The 22,423-nt window shown below is 39.3% G+C and overlaps 1 protein-coding gene across 1 annotated transcript; it reads left to right on the forward strand.

The window, feature by feature from the left end:
* The first annotated feature begins 9,227 nt into the window (after nucleotides 1-9,227).
* On the forward strand, nucleotides 9,228-18,666 carry LOC118677166 (protein S100-A7-like). Its single transcript, XM_036352031.1, has 3 exons — nucleotides 9,228-9,359; nucleotides 10,469-10,544; nucleotides 17,784-18,666. Exon 3 carries the CDS (start codon nucleotides 17,820-17,822, stop codon nucleotides 18,123-18,125), a length of 306 nt encoding a protein of 101 aa, XP_036207924.1. The 5' UTR covers nucleotides 9,228-9,359; nucleotides 10,469-10,544; nucleotides 17,784-17,819; the 3' UTR covers nucleotides 18,126-18,666.
* The last annotated feature ends 3,757 nt before the right edge of the window (nucleotides 18,667-22,423 follow it).

Raw genomic sequence — 22,423 nt, forward strand, 5'->3', positions numbered from 1 at the left:
TGGCACATAAAATTCCTGAGCCCAGTAGATCCATACAGTAGGCATGGTAGTTCACTCATAGAGATGTTGGCACAGAGAGGGTTTCCACCCAGTGTTCTTTCCTCTGTGTAGCACCTAGAGCCCTTTGCTCCCTGGTGCCTCCAATCACATGCATTTCTTCATCCTATCCTTTTATTCATTCCTCTTACTTTATCTTGAGGGAGAGACAGTCTATTTCATGTAATTAATTACCACCATCTGGTAATAATATATTTTAATATGTTATCTGGCATATATTTACATATATATACGATAGTGAGTATACTTTAAAACAGCATTGATTTAAATTGATTCTGAAAGGATAAAAAATGACCTTTTTACTTTTCTCACAATATGTCCAGCATAAAATATCAGTATGAATTGTCTGTTCAAACTGAAAAGAGAGCAGGTTACAGCTTCATAACTGCGTGGCTGATGGCCTCCCTTGTGATAAGCAAGACGGCTTAGCAGAGTCTCAGTCCTCAGCAAGACCCCCAACTGCTGCAGCCAACGCACAGAATGCTGGCAGAGGAAACACTTTTAAATTCATTATCTGAAACCTTTAGTTTTTGATCATTTTTACACCTTCTTCTTCTAAGTGTAAATTTCTACTATACCTCACCATATTGAAAGACAAATATCATGAGTTATGCAAGGTTCAAAAATATAATGTCTATATCCCAAATTATTTTTAAATACCCATAATAGGGGAAATGCTATTTGATAAGAGACTTTTAGTAAACTAAAGAAACATATTAGAGAACAATTTTTATATACAAAATACATTATATGAGCACTTTGTATTTTCAGTGTATGTACTTCAACCATTAGTACTTAGGAGAATTTTAATGTGTTCTTTCTTTTATATGAAAAAGATATTGAATCTTTCTTCTTTACTTAAAACTATGTAAACATTTTGTATATGATCTCTTTTTATCTGTTTTTGGCCTCAATTTTAACCTCTCCTTATTATAAAGATGGTTTTCCTACAGATTAACATAAAAAATGGCCATATTCTTAAAGAATGGAGTTTGTATTATTTTCTGCACTAAGATAACAGTTTCTCTTACAACATGCTTTCTAAAGGTCAGGGTAAATTCTGTTGAACGATGAAATTTTTTGTTAAGCAAACAAACTATATACAGGATGTCCCCCCAAATGCAGACACACTTTAATAGCTGATAGCTCTAGATTCTATTACATTTTGAAAATGAAATGTATTTTTAATAAACACTGTATATACACTGTGTATACATTTTTGGGGACACCCTAAATATATATAAATAAATTCAGAAGAAAAATATTCTTTTACTACCTCTTGCTAGTTCCTTATTGGAAATAAACTGTAATTCCGTAAGTATGCATTTGACCATTTATGAAAACCAGGCGCTGGGGGAGTCAGTGAGTGTGACAGTCCTTGCACTCACGGGCTCTTGGGGCCAGGTGCCCTGGGCCCTTCCAGTGAGCCCAGGGTGTTGCTGGCGGCATTCTCCCAGGTTACTTGGTTTGTGTTTTTCTTTTCCTCCTCTCCTCCTACTCCTTCCCCTCCTCCTTCTTTTTAACAAACTTTCATTTTTAGAATAGTTTTATACTTACAGAGTCATTGGCAACAGGACAGAGATATTCCATATACTGCACACCCAGCTTCCCCTGTTATTCATATCTTACCTTGGTATAGTATATACAATTAAAATTAATGAACCAATCCTGACACATTGTTCTTAACTAAAGTCAACACTTTAGCCAGGTTCCTTTAGCTTTCACCTAAAGTCCTTCAATATTTTAGAATCCCATTCAGAATCCCACATTACATGTAGTTGCCATGTCTCCTTAGAATTCCTCTGACAGTTTCTCAGACTCACCTTGTTTTAATGATCTTTGATCGTTTTGAGGAGTGGTTTGTTTTGCTTTAAAAAAAAGACAAAAGGACTTGGTCATAGGATGATAATTATACCTCGTGACTATTTGTGTAGTTGAGGCAGGACTCCCACCAACTAGATAGCCCTGTGGCGAGGGCTGGGCAGTTCCTTCCGCCAGCTCCTGAGCCCTTCAGCAGTGCCCTCCTAGGCTCTTCTCTCAGCTGCTCAGGGCGCCTCCAGGCAGCAGCTGTATTGCAGACCACTTTCCTGGCTCTGGGCAGTGAGGTTTGGCCTCTCCGGCCCTGTTCTGGTCTACCTCATTTTCATTCTAAATATTTCTTTATGCCTAAAGTTCTAATCAACTCCTTGTAACTAGCAATGAAGTCCAAATTTTTATCAGTAGATCTTGTGCTTCCTTACTCAAGGGCAGTGAGAACTCAATCAAAACCACAACTGCCTGGTCTCTGCTTCCTGGATTGCAAGGAGAGAAGTTGTTTGCATTCCATCCTTCTTCCAGAAAAAAAAAGAAAAAGAAAAAAAAGACAAAACAGTTGAGTTTACATTTAGAAATAGATTAAATGTTCATATTCCACTAGACATAGTCACAAAAGCAGAATTAGCCTTGTTAACAGAGGGGTACACAAAATGCTGGAAGAGCACAAAGATGGGAGAAACTAAATCCATTGCTTAAGAAAAGGAAGAGGGCCAAGAAAGAGACCAGCAGAGACTAGAAAGCTTCTCATAGGTAATATCTGAACTGTGTCTTCAATAATGTGCGACGGATAGTGCCAGCATCGCAGACAGAAGTAATGAACTAAGCAAAGACATGGGGGCATGAAATAGCATAATGTTTAAGGAACTGCAAGTCATTCTGAACTGGTGCAGAGGGAATACGAGGGGGTTGTGGGATTGAGAATGGAAAGGTAAGTAGAAATCCATCAGATTGGGAATGTTGGATGCTGTGCGGTTACATCACCTTGCTGGCAGAGCAGTAGGGTTTAAGATCTAAACCAGAAAGTCTAGGTCCTAGGATAAGAAGGCCAGGAGTTCATGCACTCAAGGAAGATGTCTATCATCCCAAATGGACCATTCGGTAAAATGGTAAAAGAGCACATTTAAATCTTGACTTTAAGTGTTCCTGGCTTGCTGAGCCTGTGGGTTAACTAGGAGTTGGCAATGTAAGATTTAAGACTCGTTTTTTTTGAGACCTTAAAACATTGGCTGCCTGGACTGAGATGCTCCTTGGTCAAAGAGAAGTCCAGGAGGCTATTTGCCCTCTAGTGGCAACCACAAAGCATTTTCTGCTTTGCTAGAAATAGGACTAGAATGTACAGTACAGAATAGATCAACTCAGGAAGTTAGGGCTCACTATAGCATACTTTTTGAGCTATTTGAATTAGTACCTAGACTTGAATTAGTACCTAGACTTGAATATCTAGCTTAACACACAAATCTAATGTGAATTAGTTAAAACAGAAAAAAGGTAATGTTTAACAATAAAAATCTATCATACAAAATACTAGGTTATAATCACTCTCATTGAAATTATGTACTACAGCTTTTTAAAATTATGCTTAATAGATAGAAATGTCTCATTGTATTATAAATTATATCTTTAAAATTTTAAGTATAGTATTTAATTATTATTAATGTACAATATAGGAAAATATTTGGAGGTAGAGGGATAAGTTTTAGGCTCTCTGATCTGTTCATTTAGATTTTACACTTGCCGTCTAAAGAACTTGGCTACACAATGTAGCATTATAGAGTTTCCAGTTCATTTCTTTTTCTTTTCCATATAAATGGTTTATACCCTATTGATGAATCAGTTTTTAATTTTTAAAATGTTCAGTCTTCTGAGAAGAAATGTTTTCTCCTGCCTTTGCTAAAGGCATTTTACAGAAACATATCATTATTTATTTATAAGGGTAAGTCTCCAGAATAAGGTAACATTACCACTGGCCTACTATTGCCTGTACACACATCAATGCATTCATAATTGATGGAATAGTCTACACTAGTGTTGCAGCTAGAACAAACTTGAGGTCAGATCTCCGAGAGAGCAAATGTCATTATATTTATTAAGAAATAAATAAGGGCACATGTTTTAAATTATCTAAAGGAGACCTATATATCAGATGGCTAGGGGGGAAGAGAATGAGGTGTGGGAAAGAGGAGAGAAAGCAAACTAAGGAAAACTAGTCCAGAAGAATATTTTGAATCACGCCTTGCTAAGAAAGTGGGTTTTGTTTTCTTTCTGACTTGTCTCTCTTGTTGGGGCAGGTTAATGATTGACCAGGATGTAGCCTTTCTTCCCCGCTGGCAGCTGGGCCATCAAAGAAACTGAAAGTCTTTGAGAAACAATGGGAGTAAATTGCTTTAGGAAATTCTGATCTGATGAACATCAAACAGGCAGGTGAGGTTGTCCCTGGAATGCTTCTGCACAGGTTTCCTTCTCTGGGAAGTGAAAGTATCTCACTAGAGAGTTCTCCATCCAATGGATGATGAATGATGAGGATGTAGAGTGATTGACATAGAAATTCACTCCATGTGGCTAAGGGGAGGGAGAGGGTTATAAGTTCCATAGTATAATGCCATTTTTATACAAAAATATATATTTGTGGATAGAAAGCAATCTGGATTTGCTCTAAATGCTAATAGGAATTTTCTCAGGTTAGTGGAATTGTGGATAATCTTAGCCCTTGCCAACCCTTTTCCAGTTACCTATGTTTTTAAAAATAATTTTAAAAAAAGGATACAAATGTTTTCTTAGAAAAGATAGCTATATTATAGGTAGCTAATACATTTATGTATGTATATATAATTGATTTGAGTTTTAAACTTAACATCATGCTAAAGCTAAAATAAAATCAATGCTAGTCTGACTTTAGAGTGGTATAAACTTTTTGAATGTGTTAAAGTAAACAAACAAAAATATTGACTTATTTTATCCTATAATTTCAAAAGCCTCTATAGGGTCTAAAGTGGACATACTGTTTAAATAAGGATTAAAGACATATATCAAACTCAGATAAAATATTTACAATATACAGGACCAATTAAAAATGTTTAGCACGGCACCTGAAACAAGGTAGGGGTTTAATAAATATAAGCCATTATTATTTATATTAATAAATATAATCTATTTTATTGCATATCTGTAAGAAGAACAAAAATTACTCAAAATTGGACAATCAAAATGAACTAACAAGTTCCTGATCATGCAATAGCTAATAAACACATGGAATCAAGTACAAACCAATAGTTATAGACATGCATGTTAAAATTATACATGTATATACAATTTATGAATATATATGCCATTCATTACCTAGCACATGAACAAAAATTATTAAAAAAAGAAAAAAGATAGTTTTCAGTACTGGCAAGTTTTCAGATAAATGGATACGTATAGGATATGCAAGTGAGAAAATGAATCAGTACAAACTTTGTAGATGGTCATTGGTCAGTAAATATAAAAATCTTAATACAGGGTGTTCCAAACATGTATACATACTGTAACACCTGATAGCTCAATTTGAAAATGAAATGTATTTTAATAAACACTGCCTTTATAATTATTCCAAGTGTGTGTATACATTTTTTAGACCCAATATTTGTATCTTTCAACCCCACAATCCCATGCCTAGAAATTTATCTTAAAGAAACAGCCAGGAATACTAACATATACTCTTTAAAGACCCAGTAATTTCACATGTAGGGATTTAGCCTACAAATAAACTCTCACGTGTGTAAAATGACACAGTAGTGGGGTTATTTTGCCAGGTTTGTAATAAGAGATTGGAAGCAACCTAGGTCACCATCACTAGATACTGTGGAAGAATAACAAAGTGAAAAGGAATATGGCTATATAGGGGGAAATTTAATATTTTAAAATTTAAAAATATATGAAATAGTGTACAAATGGGGAAAATAGGAATTTATTTCTATTTGTTTGTATAGTATCTATTTAAAAAATGCTCTGAAAGGGTACCCAAGAAATTCATAACAGTGACTTCTGTAAGGTGTGGGTGGATTAGCCAGCTATAGGACAAGAATGAGAGGAAGAATATTCTCTTTTATTTAATTTTTGAACACGTGAATACATTATTTTTTAACTAAATGAGTGAATTGGATTTTAAAAAATAGTCACAAAATGCAGCTATTAGTGTATGTTAGTGTATAAGCCAAGTACCTCTTATTTTATTGATTTTTAAATTTTATTCTGATCCATGCACCCTTTATTCCATGACCAACTGCTGAGCCGCATCCAAGCAACAGTACCCGAAGTACCTTTTAAAAGTCCAAACTGAATAAATACAATACCTGAAATTAACTGTGCTTATCTTTCCTCTTTGAGGACAGGAAAAATCCTTTTCTTCTCTTGGCATCCTCACATGAAAAAATACCTGGCACATAATAGATAACTCAATTAATTTTAGAGAAATTAATAAATCAATAAAGGTTTAAAAATTGTTAGTCACCAAGGAAAATGTCACAAGGAATTCTCACTTCTAGGAGATTTATTTTCAACAAAAAGCAAAAATATTTTTGATAGAAGACTGAAAATACAAGTTCCAAGAGTCCAAATAGCTATTGTAAAGTACTTACCTCTTTTATCAGCTCTGATCCTAAAGAGGCTGTTCATATAGATTATTAAAGCTAAAATAAAATCAAGTAAAATAACTGCAAGGCAATACATTGCCCCACTATGGTACCACATGGGTTCATAAACCACGTTTATCATTTCCATTCAATAATGAGACAAATCTTTTTTCCTTTTCTTGCCAATGAGGGATATTAGGATATGTTCACAACTCAGCCAGGACAGTTAATGAGGGATGGAGGACAATGAGCTTAGAATATGTCTATACACCATCAAAATCCCCCACAAAGCATACCACGTATTAAAAATGATCTAGTGCTAGTGTGATAGTTAACACTAGGGGAAATGTTCGGGGGCAGAAATGCAGTCTATGGAATGAGCAGGTGACTATATATTAGATTAGTGATTCTCAACACTGGCTGCACATTATAATCAACTGGGGAGCTTTTAAAAATACTGATGCCAGGGCTGCACTCCCAGAGAGTCTGATTAAATTTGTGTGGAGCACAGCCATTCCTTCTTTTTTTTTTTTTTTTTAAAGCACCTGAGGTGATGCTGATGTGGAGTCAGGGTTGAAAAATATTGCATTTGAATATGAGAACGATGGAGGGAATTATTTTACAGGAAAGGATGACTTAACCAAGTTGTTCCACCCATTATAATGTATTCAGAAACAATTTTTTTTTTTTTTAGATTAAACCCTTCCCTTTATTTTCTAATCTCCTGAACCCAGACTTTATCCAAAACTCCATGTCTGGACTATTAAATTATCTCCTATAAGTCTGTCTCTCTTGCTTTCACTCTTACTTCATATTTCCACCTTGCATAACAATAACAAATGTTTTTCCTTATATCAACAACTCTGCTATCTACAGCATGTATGCAATCTAAATTTCTCAGCATGGCTTCCACTCTGAGCTCTGACATCACCTAATGAAATCATTTTGCTGCTTAGTTTATTCGACTACATCGAATTAATTGGGATTGATAACTTCTAAAGTACTTTTCAGCTCTAAAGTTTTAAGTTCTCTGATTCATAGTCATACCACCCACCCCACCTGTAAAGATCCAATCTTCCACTGCCCTACTTATTTCCTGCTCTTTTCCCCTCCAGTGCTATTTCCTCTCCTGAAAGTGTTTTCTTTCCCCTCAGCCTAGTAGATCCTCAGTCACCTTCCTCAAGTACACCTCTTCCAGAGGCTTTCAGGAAATGACATCACTTTACATCCATCATATTCTTACTTTAAGATCTCTTTATTACTTTGTAGTGTAGACTCTCACTCAAAGTGTGGTCTGGGGACCAGCATCACTTGTATGCTTGTTATACATCCATAATCCCAGCCTTCACCCAAGTCTGCATTTCAACCACATGCACATTGAGTGGCAATGGCTTATAACAGATGATTAGCATCTTCTTTTGTTTTCTAGGTAAGAATCCTATCTTTTAACTTTAACAAAAATTCAACTAAAGTTTTTAGAATTTACTATTCACATAGCAGGTATCCCTGAACTGTGTGTTGAATGCATGAATGAATAATTATTGTATTTACCAAATACAATTATAGGAATAGTAAACTCAAAATATATTATTAAAAGTTGATAAATAGAATGATCGGCTTATGGAACTCTAAGGGTCTTATGAGAATATCTCACTAAGTCTCCTTTTGCAAATGAAGAAAAGGGAGGCCATGAAAGGGAATTGACAACAGCAGGGAAGGCAAATTTAACATCTATAATCTTCAGGCTACATACACTCTCCAGTGTTCCAGCTTCAGTAACAATGTATCACCTATCTTGAACACCGCCAAAAAACCAAGCGAGCACCCAAAATAGATGTTTAGGGACTCACAAGCCTTTACGCAAAGGCTATTCCTCATATTTTAGAATCCTTAACTATGTGTCTGAGAGAGCGCTAAAAGCTGGGGTACTGAAATGACCATGACCTAGTGCTTAGCTTAGCTTCTGGAGATTACAGTCTAACGGACAGCAAGGCAGGGCAGAGAAAAACAAAACAGAGCAAAACAAAGGCACTGAAAAATTGAAGCCCCTTGGATTCATTTACCTTCTAGAATGGATCCTCAATAGCACTGTAGTACAGCACAATGGAACAATGGAATAAAATGCCCGAATCATGAATTTGGTACATTTCTTTCTTTCTTTCTTTTTTCTTTCTTTTTTTTTTTTTTTTCTGTTTTGAGCTCTTTCAAGCCCTCTGATTTCGTGTGTGTGTGTGTGTGTGTGTGTGTGTGTGTGTGATACCAGCACAATGCAGGGTACACAGTGAGGCCGCAATGAATTAATTTAACACTTTCAAAGTCCAACTTATCTGCAGAAACAAGTGTTTTCTCTTTCTTCTTGAGTCAGTGGCCTGGTCGCAGTGAGTGGAAAGCAGGTCCGCCCTTACTGAAGCCGGCCCAGCTCCGGGGCCTCCCTGCCTCCCTCCGTGGGGCAGCGGGCAGAAGGCAGGGACCGCGGGCTGAGCGCAGCGCGGGCGGGAGGAGTGGGAAGCCCGGCCGGGCTCCTCCAGGACCAGCCGCCAGGGAGGGGAGGGGAGGGGAGGGGCGGGGCGGGGCGGGGCGGGGCGGAGGCGCCTCCAGCCCGTCCGCGGGGCCGCGCAGCCCGCAGCGCATTCCTGCGTCCTCCTCCCGCGCGCCGCGCTCCCTCCCCCAACAGCTGATTCATTGGCTCGGCCGCCCAGACTGCCTGGCGCCGGCCGCGTGACGTCACCCATTCACCGAGCCCGCCTCCCCCCTCCGCTGGCGCCGGCCGGGCGGTCGCCCTGACAACGCAGACGCCAGCCGGCACAATGACTTCCAGCTGGAGCGGCCAAGCCTGCCTGAGCGCTCTCTCGCTCGCGCTGAGTTTAAGATGTCGGGGTGGGTTTCTTTCTTTCTCCGCGCCCCCTCCCCTCTCTTTTTCCGGCTCCTGCGGGTTCCCCCCGCCGGGAAATGAACTCTCTCTAGTTTTCTAGGCCTTTGGTCCCCGTCTCTTGTGAAGCGCGCTTGTAAGGCGCCCTTCCTCTGTCGCTGGCTCCCGGGGCTCTGTGTTTTGCTGGGCAACATCCCACGCTGGGCTCGGCAGGCCTGCTGGCGGTTGGGTTCAGCCCTTACAGCGCTAACACCTGCAGAGTTGAGGCTGCTGCCAAAAGGCGTAAAGCAAAAGAGGAAAAATTCATTGCCATAATAGTGAAAATGGTAAACCTCAGCTGTCTTAGAGAAGAATGTCTGAGTAGGTGTTGATTACCTCCCACAATCACAAAACTTTCTTTAAAAGAATTTGCACCATCCCTCTTAAAACGCGGTGGTTCTTATTATTTTTTTTTTTTTACGACAGCTAGGAACTTAATGCTTCTAAATGGATAAATATTTCCAGAACAGAAAATAAATCTGGGAAGTTGTGTTGTAAATTAGAATAGAGTGTGTGAGGATCATATTGGGACGGAGGGAGGAGGAATGGAAGGGGAGGGCAAAGGAGGGAGGAAAGGGAATGGAAAAGGAGGAGGGGTGAGGGGGGAAGAGAAGAGATGGTACAGTTTTGGAAGTTTCTTCCCAGTAGGGCAAATAATTCAGCACACAACACATTCCCACCCTCACTCCAACCATATAAGAATCTTGAAGCCCTGAAGCGGGGGCTGGAGGAGGGTGGAGTAGACATTGCTGTTGACTAGAGTTGGGTGGGAGGTAATTCCTTATGCTTCATCTTACATTTTTGCCAAATCTCTTGCTTCAAAACAGCTGCATTTTGGGATGTAAGTCCACAACTAGAACTAAGCGAAACCCACCCATGGATAGCATAAATCTGCATTGTTGAAGCTGCTCATCTGCAGGATCAATGAGCCCACATGATGCAAACTCCCTTCCAGCTCTTGCAAAAATATCTCCAATAAAAACAAGCATTTTGGCCCCTTTCTACTAGTCCAGATTTCAGCATATTCTTTTGTGCTTTGTTATTTATTGTTTATAAATTTGGTCCTATCCTCGAACAGGTTTGCAACCCTTTGAAGGCAGAGAAAGACTCTTTCCTAAACTTTAAATCTTCTGGCTCATCTGAATAGATGCACAGTGAGTATCAATTGATGATGGTACTAAGGAATAATTAATAACCACACAAGGCATTTAGTTGGTCAAGTTATCATTTATTGGCTCATAATAATCCTTGGCTTCTATGTTTTCAACACACTAGAATAGTTTTATACGAAGAGACCTTTCTAGGTAGTAGTTGATCATTAATAAAAGTAACTAATATATTAGGATACAGTCCATGGTCAAGATAGAAATATTAATCTTCACATATTTTCCAGGGTTAATGCTGGTAGTAGTCAGCAGTTTGTTAAAATAAACAAAACAAAACAAAAAACAATGTGAATTCATTTTGTTACTTATAAAAAATGAGGACTCAGTGAAACATTAATTTTCTAAAATTGCTACATATTTAAGTGTGATTGTAATTGCTCCTTAGCATAACACTGATACCAAATGCATTAGACTCCAAAGAACAGTCTATCAAGGTTGGCATTTTTATTTAAAATGGTCTATAACATAATGATGACTGATTATCCCATCCACATTGTTTAAATTCACATAAATGCCAGGTTTCAACATTAGGGTGAAAAAATACTCAAGAAACCTAAAACAGATTTGATTTGAATGTTTAGTTTTCCTCTTCTTTTCTACCTTTCACTACACTTGCAGGTGTGCTACTCAGTAATGGTGTTGCTGGAGAAATCAGTGAGCCAATTTCCCCCAACACTAGTGGGAGTAGCATGGAACTTATGATATCCTTAGAAAAGGAATTTTCTAAGACTTGCATAGGAGAGTGAATGGTTTTATTGGCGTGGGATTATATTTCTCGGATTTCAAAGTCCCATTGTCCTTAAGCCAGTCATGGAAAATACATAGCTGGGGCTCCAGCAGAATCAAGTACAGGGCCAGTGTCCAGAGTGCCCATTCCATGGTGGTTTGAGTCTGGTACAGCATTAGGCTATTCACAGTCCATTAGTCCATTGTGTGGAGTCCACATGGCTATGGGCCAGGTGGGCAAGTGCAGAGAGTGCGAGCCCCTCGTGGGCTAGCAGCAAGAGACAGAGAGCAAAAAAGGGGCAAACTTCCTTTGTTCTGAGGTTAAGAATCTGATTTCTCGCCCTTGCAGTGGCCACACCTATTCTGGCCACTGACTTGCTCCCAGGTGTGACTAACAGATAGGCATCTTCCTACATCACCCAGACCTTACTGGGCATGTGTCTGTTGTCTAGGCCCTTTCCCCAGCAATCTGTGGGGGAACAGACTTGGAGAATGTTAACTGCAGCTTTCTGGCAAAGCTGTGCAAATGGCATGCCTGTATTATCTAATCTCCCCTTTGCTCCTTTCCTGTTAAATAATAACCAGGTTATTAATGGTACCATGAGCACTAGACGCCGGGTTTGGAACCCAAGCCGTACTTTAGAAGTACCCTGTGAAATTTTTAAAAATGCAGTTGGCTAGGTTCCTTCCCTAGAGATTTATATTTACCTAGTCTGGGGTGTGGCCAGGGCATCTATTTTTTTTTTTTTTTTTTTTTTTTACTTTTTATTTTGAATTGTAGATTCACAGGAAGTTGCAAGCTAGTAGAAAGGTTCCATATATCCTTCACTTTGTATCCACTATTGGTTACATTATACATAACTATAGTACAATAAAATCAGGACACTGACATTGGTATAAAGTGTTCTTGTAATTCTGTCATCTTACTATCTATATATTTCTTGAAACCACTGCCACAGTGAAGGCACAGAACGATCCCAGCACCACAAAGATCTTCCCTATGTAATCTCTTTATAGTCATCACCTCCCCCTCCACACACAACATCCTAACCCTTGGCAATCACTGATGTATTCTCCACTTCTATTTGTCATTTTGAGACTGTTATGTAAATTGTTCCTTCCAAGCTTGTAATCTCCTGATTGGCTTTTTTCACTTAGCATAATGCCCTTGAAATCCATATAAGTTGTTTCATGTATCAATAGTTTATTCCTTTTTGTTAGTGAGGAGTATTTTATCCTATGAATGTACAACGATTTAATTATTCACCTATTGTGGGGCATGGTGGTTGGTTGTTTCCCTTTTGACGGCTATTACAAATAAAGCTGCTACGAACATTCCTGTACAGGTTTTTGTGTAGATATAAGTTTTTATTTCTCTGGATGAATGATCAGGAGTGTGATTGCTAGCTCATATGGTAAGTATATGATTATTTTTTAGGAAACTGTCAAACTATTTTCTACTGTACTTGCTGTACTATTTTACTTTCCCAACAGCAATGCAGTAGAGAGCCAGTCACTACCATTCTTGTCAACATTTTTTTATTTTAATTGTTCTGATAGGTGTGTAGGGGTATCTCACCATGGTATTATTAATTTGCATTTTCCTCGTGATGTTGAACATCTTTTCATGCCATTCACATATCCTCTTATTTGCCATCCATATATCCTCTTCAGTGAAATATCTCTTCATGTCTTTTGCCCATTTTCTTATTGGATGATTTTTTTGTTACTATTGGGTTTTGAGTTCATATGAATTTTAGATATGAGTCCTTTATCAGACATGAGATTTGCAAGTAATTCACCCCAGTCTTTTCATCTTTTTAACAGGATATTTTGGAGAGCAAAGTTTTTAATTTTGATGAAGTTCAATTATTATCATTGGAGTGCCCTCTGAGTCCCCCCCTGTTACTGGTGGAAGTAGAATTCTTGGGGTGCTGCTGGGAAAATAATTTCTGGGGGCTCCCATGGGAGAAGGAGGTTTTGTGGAAAGCTTTATTGATGATGTAAAATTAAGGGAGTTCTCCAAGGTTTTATCACCCTTCATCCCGCCAAGGAAAAAACCCCATCTTGTCTTCAGCGGGGCTAGGATTAAAGCCACTGCCCAGAGCCCCCACTCCATATTACAGCACAGCCCCGTCCAGCATCTGACTAGCTGCAGCCCACGTGTGGGGGGTCTGCATGGCCATGGGCCATGCGGCTGCTAAGGCCCTGGCAGGCTAGCACACAGGTGAGTGAGGGTTACCATGGAAAAAGCCAGAAACAGGAGAGAGAGAGAGGGGGGGGGGGGGGGGGGAGAGAGAGAGGGGGGGGAGAGAGAGAGAGAGAGAGAGAGAGAGAGAGAGAGAGAGAGAGAGAGAGAGAGATCTTTTGTCTGGGCATTATAACCAGGAGCTTAATTCATTAACCTTCAGGATTTCATGGGCTTGCAGTGGCTCTTCCCCTCTAGCCAGTTATCTTTTTCCCAGGTTGGACTGACAGACAAGCACCTTTCCTATGCCATGCTGACTGCAGTGTGCATGCACCATCTCCCCCTTTGCTTTCTTCTTCTTCTTAATATTAATAAACTAGCTAATTATAACAATAACATAATTGTTCCATGTTTTTCTTTTATGGATCATTCTTTTGGTGTCATGTCTAAGAACTCTTTACCAAGTCCTAGGTTCTACAGATTTTCTCCTATATATTTTTTCTAAATGTTTTATAGATTTACATTTAAGATTATGATCCATTTTAAGTTAATTTTTATATAAGTGTGAAGTTTAGAGCATAGGTTTTATTGCCTATAAATATCCCAATTTGTTGATAAAGACTGTTCTTCCTCCATTGAATTGCTTTTGTACCTTTGCAAGTATCAGTTGGTAGTACTTGTGGGGGTCTATTTCTGGCTTCTGTATTTTGTTCTGTTGATCTGTATATCCATCTCTCTACAAGTACCACACTGTCTTGGTAACTGCGACTATCAAATAAGCCTTGAAACTGAGTAGACTGGTACTTCCAATATTTTTAATTTTTATACATTTTTAAGTTATTCTAGTTCCATTCCATACAAATTTTGGAATAATCTTAATATCTAGTCAGAATAAACCTTGCTGGGATTTTGATAGGAATTGTGTTAAAACTGAATATCAATTTGAGAAGATTGACATTTTTATTATGTATGAACATAGTATATATCTCCACTTATTTAGATCTTTACTTGATTTCTTTCATTTGCATTATGTAGTTCGAGCATGCAAGTTCTGAGCATGTTTAGTTAGACTTATACCCTAAGTGTTTCACTTTGTAGAGCAATTGCATATGGTATTATATTTCTGTTTACATGTGCTCTCTGCTAGTATATAGAGAGTTAGCTAATTTTTATATGTTGAGCTTGTATTCTGTGACCTTGATAATACTCACTTATTTATTCTTCCAGTATTATGTTGATTAACAATGATGAGATGGGACATTCTTACTTTGTTCCTGATATTAGATGGAAAGCATTCGGTCTTTCATCATTAAGTATGACGTTACTTATAGGTTTATTTATTTTTTTTCCATTTGAAGAAGTTCCCCTTATTCTTGGTTTTCTGAGAGTTTTTTTTTTTTATTATGAATGGATATTGAATTTTGTCAAGTGCTTTTTCTGCATCAATTGATACAATGATATGATTTTTCTTCCTAAGCCTGTTAATATGGTAGATTATATGATTGATTTTTTAAATGTTGAACTAGCCTTGTATCCAGGAATAAACACTAGTAGATCATGATATCTTATCCTGTGCTGACATAGTGCTAAAATCTATGTGCTAAGATTTTGTTAAGGATTGTTACTTTATATTTATAAGAGATATTAGACTGTAGTTTTTCTTTATTCTTTTTGTATTCTCTTTGTCTGATTTTGATGTCAGGATAATATTGGCTTTCTGATATTAATGAAAAAGTGTTCCTCCCTCTTCTATTTTAGGGAAGAGAATATGTTAATTTTGGTGTTAATTTTTCTTTAAATGTTTGGTAGAATTCTATAGTAAAACAATCTGAGCTTAGAGATTTATTTTTCTGAAGTTTTAAATTTATATATCTACTTTTTAAAATAGTTACAGGGCTACTGAAATATTTGAGTTGAAGTACTTTGTGATCTTCGAAGAATTGATTCATTTTATCTAAGTTTTCAAATTTATGTGTTTGATATTTTCTTACTTTCCTTTGATGTCTGTAGGGTCTGTAGTGATATCAGATATTAAAGCTTCATTCCTAATATTATTAATTTGTGTATTCTCTCTTTTTTCTTTCAGTCTTGCTAGAGATTGGTCAATTTGATTGATGTTTTTTCAAAAAACCATCTTATGTTTTATGAATCTTCTTTACTTTTCTGTTTTCGATTTCATTGATTTCTACTCTTATATTTACAATTTCTCTGTTTTCACTGCATTCCAAAAATTTGATATGTTGTATTTTCATTCAGTTAAATGTATTTTTTAATCCCAGTCCTTTAATTTCGATTGAGATTTTCTCATTGACCCATGGATTATTTAGAAGTGTGTTATTTCGTTTCTAAGTGTTTATTTTCCTGTTATTTTTCTGCCCATGACTTCTAGTTTGATTTTTATTATGGTCAGAGAATGCACTGTCCAATTTAATTCTTTAAAATTCTCTGAGGTTTGTTTTATGGCTCTAGATCCTATGGTGTATGTTCTGTGTTTGCTTGAAAAGAGTGCTGCTGTTGTTGGGTGGAGTGTTCCATAAGTGTCAGTTAGCTTCTGCTAGGTGACGATGCTGTTAACTTCTTTAATATCTTTGCTGATTTTTCTGTCCAGTTGTTCAAGCAATTATTGAGAGAGGAGGGTTGAAGTCCCTCTGTAATTGTGGATTTGTCTGTTTTTCCTTTCTTTTTTAAAATATATTTTTATTGATTTCAGAGAGATCACCAAAAGGGAGCGAGGGAGAGAAAGATAGAAACATCAATGATGAGAGAGAATCGTTGATCAGCTGCCTCCTATAAGCCCCACACAGGGGATCAAGCCCGCAACCCAGGCATGTGCCCTGATGGAGAATTGAACCATGACCTCCTGGTTCCTAGGTTGACACTCAGCCACTGAGCCATGCCGGCAGGGCTGTTTTTCCTTTCAGTTGTAACAGTTTTGCTTCACATACTTTACAGCTCTGTTGGTTGGTTCATACTCATTTAAAATTGCTATGTCTCACCCAGCCAGCATGGCTTAGTGGTTGAGCATCGATCTATAAACCAGGAGGTCATGGTTCTATTCCCAGTTAGGGTACATGCCTGGGTTTCAGGCTCAATCCCCAGTGTGGGGTGTGCAGGAGGCAGCCAATCAGTGATTCTCTCTCATCATTGATGTTTCTGTCTCTCTCTCCCTTTCCCTTCCTCTCTGAAATCAATAAAAATACATTTCTCTTGACCTTTTTTAAAATGACTGGAACAACACACCTGGGAATGCCAAAAAAAAAAAAAAAATGGGAAACTAAGCATTCAATATTACAAGATGGTTACAAATTATTTTTTAAAAAAATTTGATTTGCTAATCTTTGCACTGTAACTGCAGAGCTACAAGGTAGAATAGACAGTAGAACCAGGGGCCTAAAAAGATTGCAGGCAAGTCAGAATTTCAGTAAATACCCAAAGTGCATCTCTTATCATTTATTACATAGCTCTGGGGCACTTAAGCACTATTATCAGTTGCATGAATCACCATGGCAATTGATGAATGTAAAAACTCGATATATATTTCCTCCCTGTAGTGTTTTAAAACTTTTGGTTCTGAAAAATACCTTTTGCCCTATCTCTCTGTCTCATTCTCTCTCTATCTCTCTCTCTCTTTTTCTACTAAATCTAGGCAGCAAGGAAGCATTCTTTCTTTTCTGTAATTTAAAAACTTTTTGTCAGGTTTAAATTACTTGGGCGGGGGGGGGGGGGGGGGGTTGGGGAGGGAATCTGAATATTGACTCCTGACAGAGCAGAAGTCCATAATCCATACATTTTATAAACATTTATGCCAACCAAATTCCTTTCATGTCTCCCTATTAGTATGTTCACATTCACTCCTAGGACTGTATCTCCAGACGTGCGAGAGGGTATCTCAGCCGGTGGTCAGTTTTGCACTGTGATGAAGAAAACCTGTCAGATGTGCACTGGGGCTGCCAGTCTCATAACAGACCACTTACTAACATTAGACCAATGCTAAGAGTAAAGCAGAATGATAGGAAATGTTAATGATAAGTTAACATATATGTAGATATACATGTATGTATGTATTATATATACACATAAAACATAAGCAAATATAATATATGTATATATACAATAAGTATATCTATTTCCCACTTTTCCCTGTGCCCCCACCTCCACACACCTTCATGGTGCGCTCTCAGTCATTTGCTACCAGCATTATGTCCCTTCGACTCAGTGAGAGACTCCCAACCACTGGGCTTGGGCTGAGTAGAAAGTTATCCTACAGCCGTGCATTTACAAAAAGAAATAACCACACTCATCCTTCTCCTCAGTGACACTTTCTCAGCTCTGCTTCCTTGAAAACCAAGATGAGCCACACTCACGCTGAGAAGTACGTGATGACCATGATCGATCTGTTCCACAAATACAGCAAACCTGATGACATGATTGACCAGCCGGGCCTGCTGATGTTGCTGAAGGAGAATTTCCCTAACTTCGTCAAGGGCTGTGACAGACAGGGCAACAATTACTTGTCCCATGTCTTTGAGGAAAAGGATCAGAACGAGGATAAGATGATCCAGTTTTCGGAGTTTCTGTGCTTGTTGGGGGACATAGCCATGGACTACCATAGGCAGAGCCACGGAGCCCCGCCCTGTTCTGGGGGAAGAGAGTGAGCGCGCCCAGCCCCAGGCTGCCAGAAACCACAAGAAATAAAGGGTCCCTTTTGCCCAGAAAAAAAAAAGAAAAAGAAAAAAGGAAGAAATAAAGAAACCTTACAATCATTTGAAACAAAGCCAAGTATTACTTTTAAAAAGCTACCTGCTTTCAATTAAGCAGGAAATTATCTAAGAAGCCACTTAATTTGCTTTGGTCTGTAGTCCCACAACTGCTTTATGCTGAGTGGAGCATGAAATTAAATATGTAACAACTATTCTAATGGTAATGTTTCAGAATGCTAGCGTTGGAGAATCTTCGGTATTCTGAGGGGTAACATAAAAAAACATACAAATCAAAGACTGGCTGCATTTGGGTTTGAGAAAAACATAAACTATTATTAATGTCCTCCATGTATTTGTATACATAGTTATATACGTTATATATTTTTTAAAACTGTTAAGTTTAAAAATGATTTTCTATTATACATACAGGAAGGGTAGTCATACATGTATAGAGAAATCTCTCTGACAATAAAATGCCCCCCCACCCCCACCCATGGAAATTCTTACACTGTTTTTCTCAGGTCCAACTATAAAGTGGATTACTGAAGGATCTAGTAAAGGAGAAGGTCATAGTGAATTTTTAACATTTGTTGAATAAATGCTAATACTAATCCCTTGTTTGAGGTATTCATCTTTGTTAAGAGCCAAGAATACATACTGTTTGCAATGGAGAAAGTGTTTATGTAGACATATAAGGGCACTAGTTTATGCAGGAGATTTTAGAAGCATTACTAAAGTGACACTTCAATTCATACTTAACAATGTTGTAAATGCTAGATGGTTCTCAGAGACTCCTATTTATTTAAACATTTTTTACAACTTTGAAACTATTTTTATACTAGATAAATCTTTTCAAACACTAATCATATTACATGTAAACGTTTAAAAAATCTCGGTATAAATGCAGATAAAAGCATCCTTGTCCTTTTGTAGTTTGTATTCCAAACAAAGCCTTTCCTTTCTTTTATTTTTTATTATTATTTTTTTAAAAAAACAACAAAACAAAAAACTAGGTTAGACATCCTGCCAGGTTTACCAGGAAATTTTGACAAACAAATAGAAGAATTTGGGTATCTTTGTCCCCCATGTGTGAAGCAGGGCAAGGTTGAACTGAGGTAGCTTGCAAGGTTCCAAAGTTACTCTGGCACTCATTAATTTTATGCTAAAGATGCTTAAAATTCTAATTTCTGTCAATGAGTCCAATAAGACTTGATGATATTGTTAAAAATATTTCTAGTTTTATAAATTATTATCTACAAAAATTCTCTGAGAAGCTACAAAAAAGATATCATGGCAATTTATGGACTTTTAGATATTTTTCTAGGACAAATAGTTTCCCTTCTTCTTTAGTTGTTCTTCAGCTTTTCTTGTTCAGAGAAAGAGCATAGAGCTTAATCACATAGGATCCTTGTGCCAAAATCTGTGTGAGCTGGAGAGAGATGCTTACCTTCTTTTTTTTTTTTTAATATTTTTATTGATTTCAGAGAGGAAGGGAGAGGGAGATAGAAACATCAATCATGAGAGAGAATCATTGATTGGCTTCCTCCTGCACACCACCTACTGGGGATCATGCCCACAATCCCAGCATGTGCCCTTGACCAGAATTGAACCTGGGACCCTTCAGTCCCCACACTCTACCCACTGAGCCAAACCAGCCAGGACAATACTTAACCTCTTTGAGTCAAAGTCCTATAAACTGTAACATTGTTTATGTATACAATGGGGATAATGATTATTGTTTATCAGAATTGTGAGGATTGCTTGTGTAAGGTAAGTATCCTTTAGAGTGACTAACACATAGTAGGGCCTAATTATCATGATTTAATTGGCTTCAATTAATTGGTGGATCATTTTAGCTTTCTTTTCTGTCTTCTGTCTGGCTGTGGCAGGTCATATGGCAAGCACTCCATGTATTTTATTTTATTTAGTTCTCCAAACAACCTGATGAGATAGGTCTTGTTATTATCCCATTTTCCAGCTGAAAACATTACTCACCATTTCAGGAAGAAGCAGGTAAGGGTGGCACTTTGAGTTTAAGAGGACTTTTTGCCTGAAACTCAGCCAGAACTTTTCCCTATAATAAGATGTACATGCTTATTGTCAGCCTGCAAAACATTTATCCACTTTACTGTGTGTCTTTTGTCCTGAAACATTAGTGACAGAGTGAAGAATACTATTTCTAACTCTATTCCATGGGGCTTGAAGTAGACAGACTTTAGGACATGGAATTTGTTCTCAGAATGGCCAAATCTTTGCTACAAAAAAAGATATTATAGAACAGTTCAATTGCATTTATTAGACAAGCACCTAAAAACGAATTTTAATTAAATTATTTTAGAGTGTCAACGTAAGAAACATTCAACCCTATAGAGAATTTTTGTGCGTTTATTTGAGCCAAATTGTTGACAATTGCCAAGAAGTACAATCTTAATGGATTGAGATAATGCTGGAGAGAATGGCAGTTTTGCATCTTATCTACACTAATAAAAGAAAAAAATGGTAATTGGCGTACGACGCTACCCTTTTCATTGTTTAATTAGGGCTATATGCAAATTAACTGCCAACTAAGATTGGCAGTTAACTGCCAACAAGATGGCGGTTAATTTGCATATGTAGGCACAATGCAGGGAGGCGAAAGGGAAAGCAGGAAGAAGCCCCCTGCCACTGACAGTGATCGGAAACCCAGGGGGGAGCTAAGAGCCGGGGGGCAGGGCAAAGGCGGCCCCGGGGCCGCCTTTGCCCTGCCCCCCAGCCATGATAGGAGAATCAGGTGCCTTTTCCGCCCTGGCCAGTGATAGCAGGAAGTAGGGGCGGAGCCAGCGATGGGAGCTGGGCATGGTCGAAGCTGGCAGTCCCGGAGCCCACGATTGCGGGCCGCTGCCACTGCGGGTCCCCGCTGCCCGGGCCGGACGCCTCAGCCAGAGGCGTTAGGCCTGGGCAGGGGCGGAGCCTGCAACCGCGGGGAGCTGGGGGTCCCCTGCCCAGGCCTGACACCTCTGCCGGAGGCCTCAGGCCTGGTCAAGGGGCCGATCCGGTGATTGGTGATCGGAGGGTAATGAGGGTCAACTCCTCTGGCCGAGGCATCAGGCCTGGGCGGGGGGCGGAGCCGGGGATTGGGGGGATATGATGGTCCCCTTGCCCAGGCCTGAAGCCTGGGTCAGAGGCGTCAGGCTTGGGCGGGGGGTGGAGCAAGCTATCAGAGGGAGATGGGGGTCCCCTGCCCAGGCATGATTCCTGGGCCAGAGGCCTCAGGCCTGGGCGGGGGCCAGAGCCAGTGATCGGGGGGAGATGAGGGTTCCCTGTCTAAGCCTGACACCTCTGGCGGAGGCGTCAGGCCTGGGCAAGGGGCCGATCAGGCGATCGGAGGGTGATGGGGATCTACGCCTCTGGCCGAGGCATCAGGCCTGGGCAAGGGGCAGAACCAGCAATTGGAGGGGCCTGGGGGTCCCCTGCCCAGGCCTGACGCCTCGGCCAGAGGCATCAGGCCTGGGCTGGGGGCAGAACCAATGATGGGGGAAATGAGGGTCCCCTGCCCAGGCCTGACGCCTCTGTTAGAGGCTTCAGGCCTGGGCAAGGGGCCTATCCTGCTATTGGAGGGTGATGGGGGTCAACGCCTGAGGGCTCCCAGTATGTGAGAGGGGGCAGGCTGGGCTGAGGGACACTCCCTCCCACACACACCCAGTGCACGAATTTCGTGCACCAGGCCCCTAGTACATTACAATAAAAAGGGAAGACATAACTGGGTTACATGAAATCCATTGGTGATAGATTGGGGAGGCAGAAGAAAGCAAAGTGGGATGGGGGTGGGGGAACCTCTGGGATTGGAAAAAAAGTACAATGATAGACATAGGCTTCCTTTACATAGGTTTCTTTGCATAGGTGGGTACTGGATAGTTAACAGTCAACAATAACAATGAGAGGAGTTGTGGTCTCCACCCTGAGGGGTCTGGAAAAAGGAAGTTCCCCTGAAATCCCAAAGGTATGTTATCTAGATGTGGCAAGACAATAGACAGACTCAATTAAGGTGAAAGTTGACCTTTGTCAGGGAAGCTTCTAGCCTAGGACATGACCACCCACCATAAACTGCTTTTAGTTTAAAAGTTTTAATTTCAGATTATCCTATGTGGTTACTTTGGGTCTCTGAGTTTCTAAGTCAGCCACACAGGCCTCCTCTGAGCTTGTCAGGTTTAGTATGTGGCCCCTTATCGTCCACAGGGGAGAGAGGAAAGAGAGAGAGAGGGAGAGAGAGAGAG

This window comes from Myotis myotis, unplaced genomic scaffold (genome assembly GCF_014108235.1).
Source record: "Myotis myotis isolate mMyoMyo1 unplaced genomic scaffold, mMyoMyo1.p scaffold_m19_p_2, whole genome shotgun sequence".
In the NCBI taxonomy this organism is placed as follows: domain Eukaryota; kingdom Metazoa; phylum Chordata; class Mammalia; order Chiroptera; family Vespertilionidae; genus Myotis; species Myotis myotis.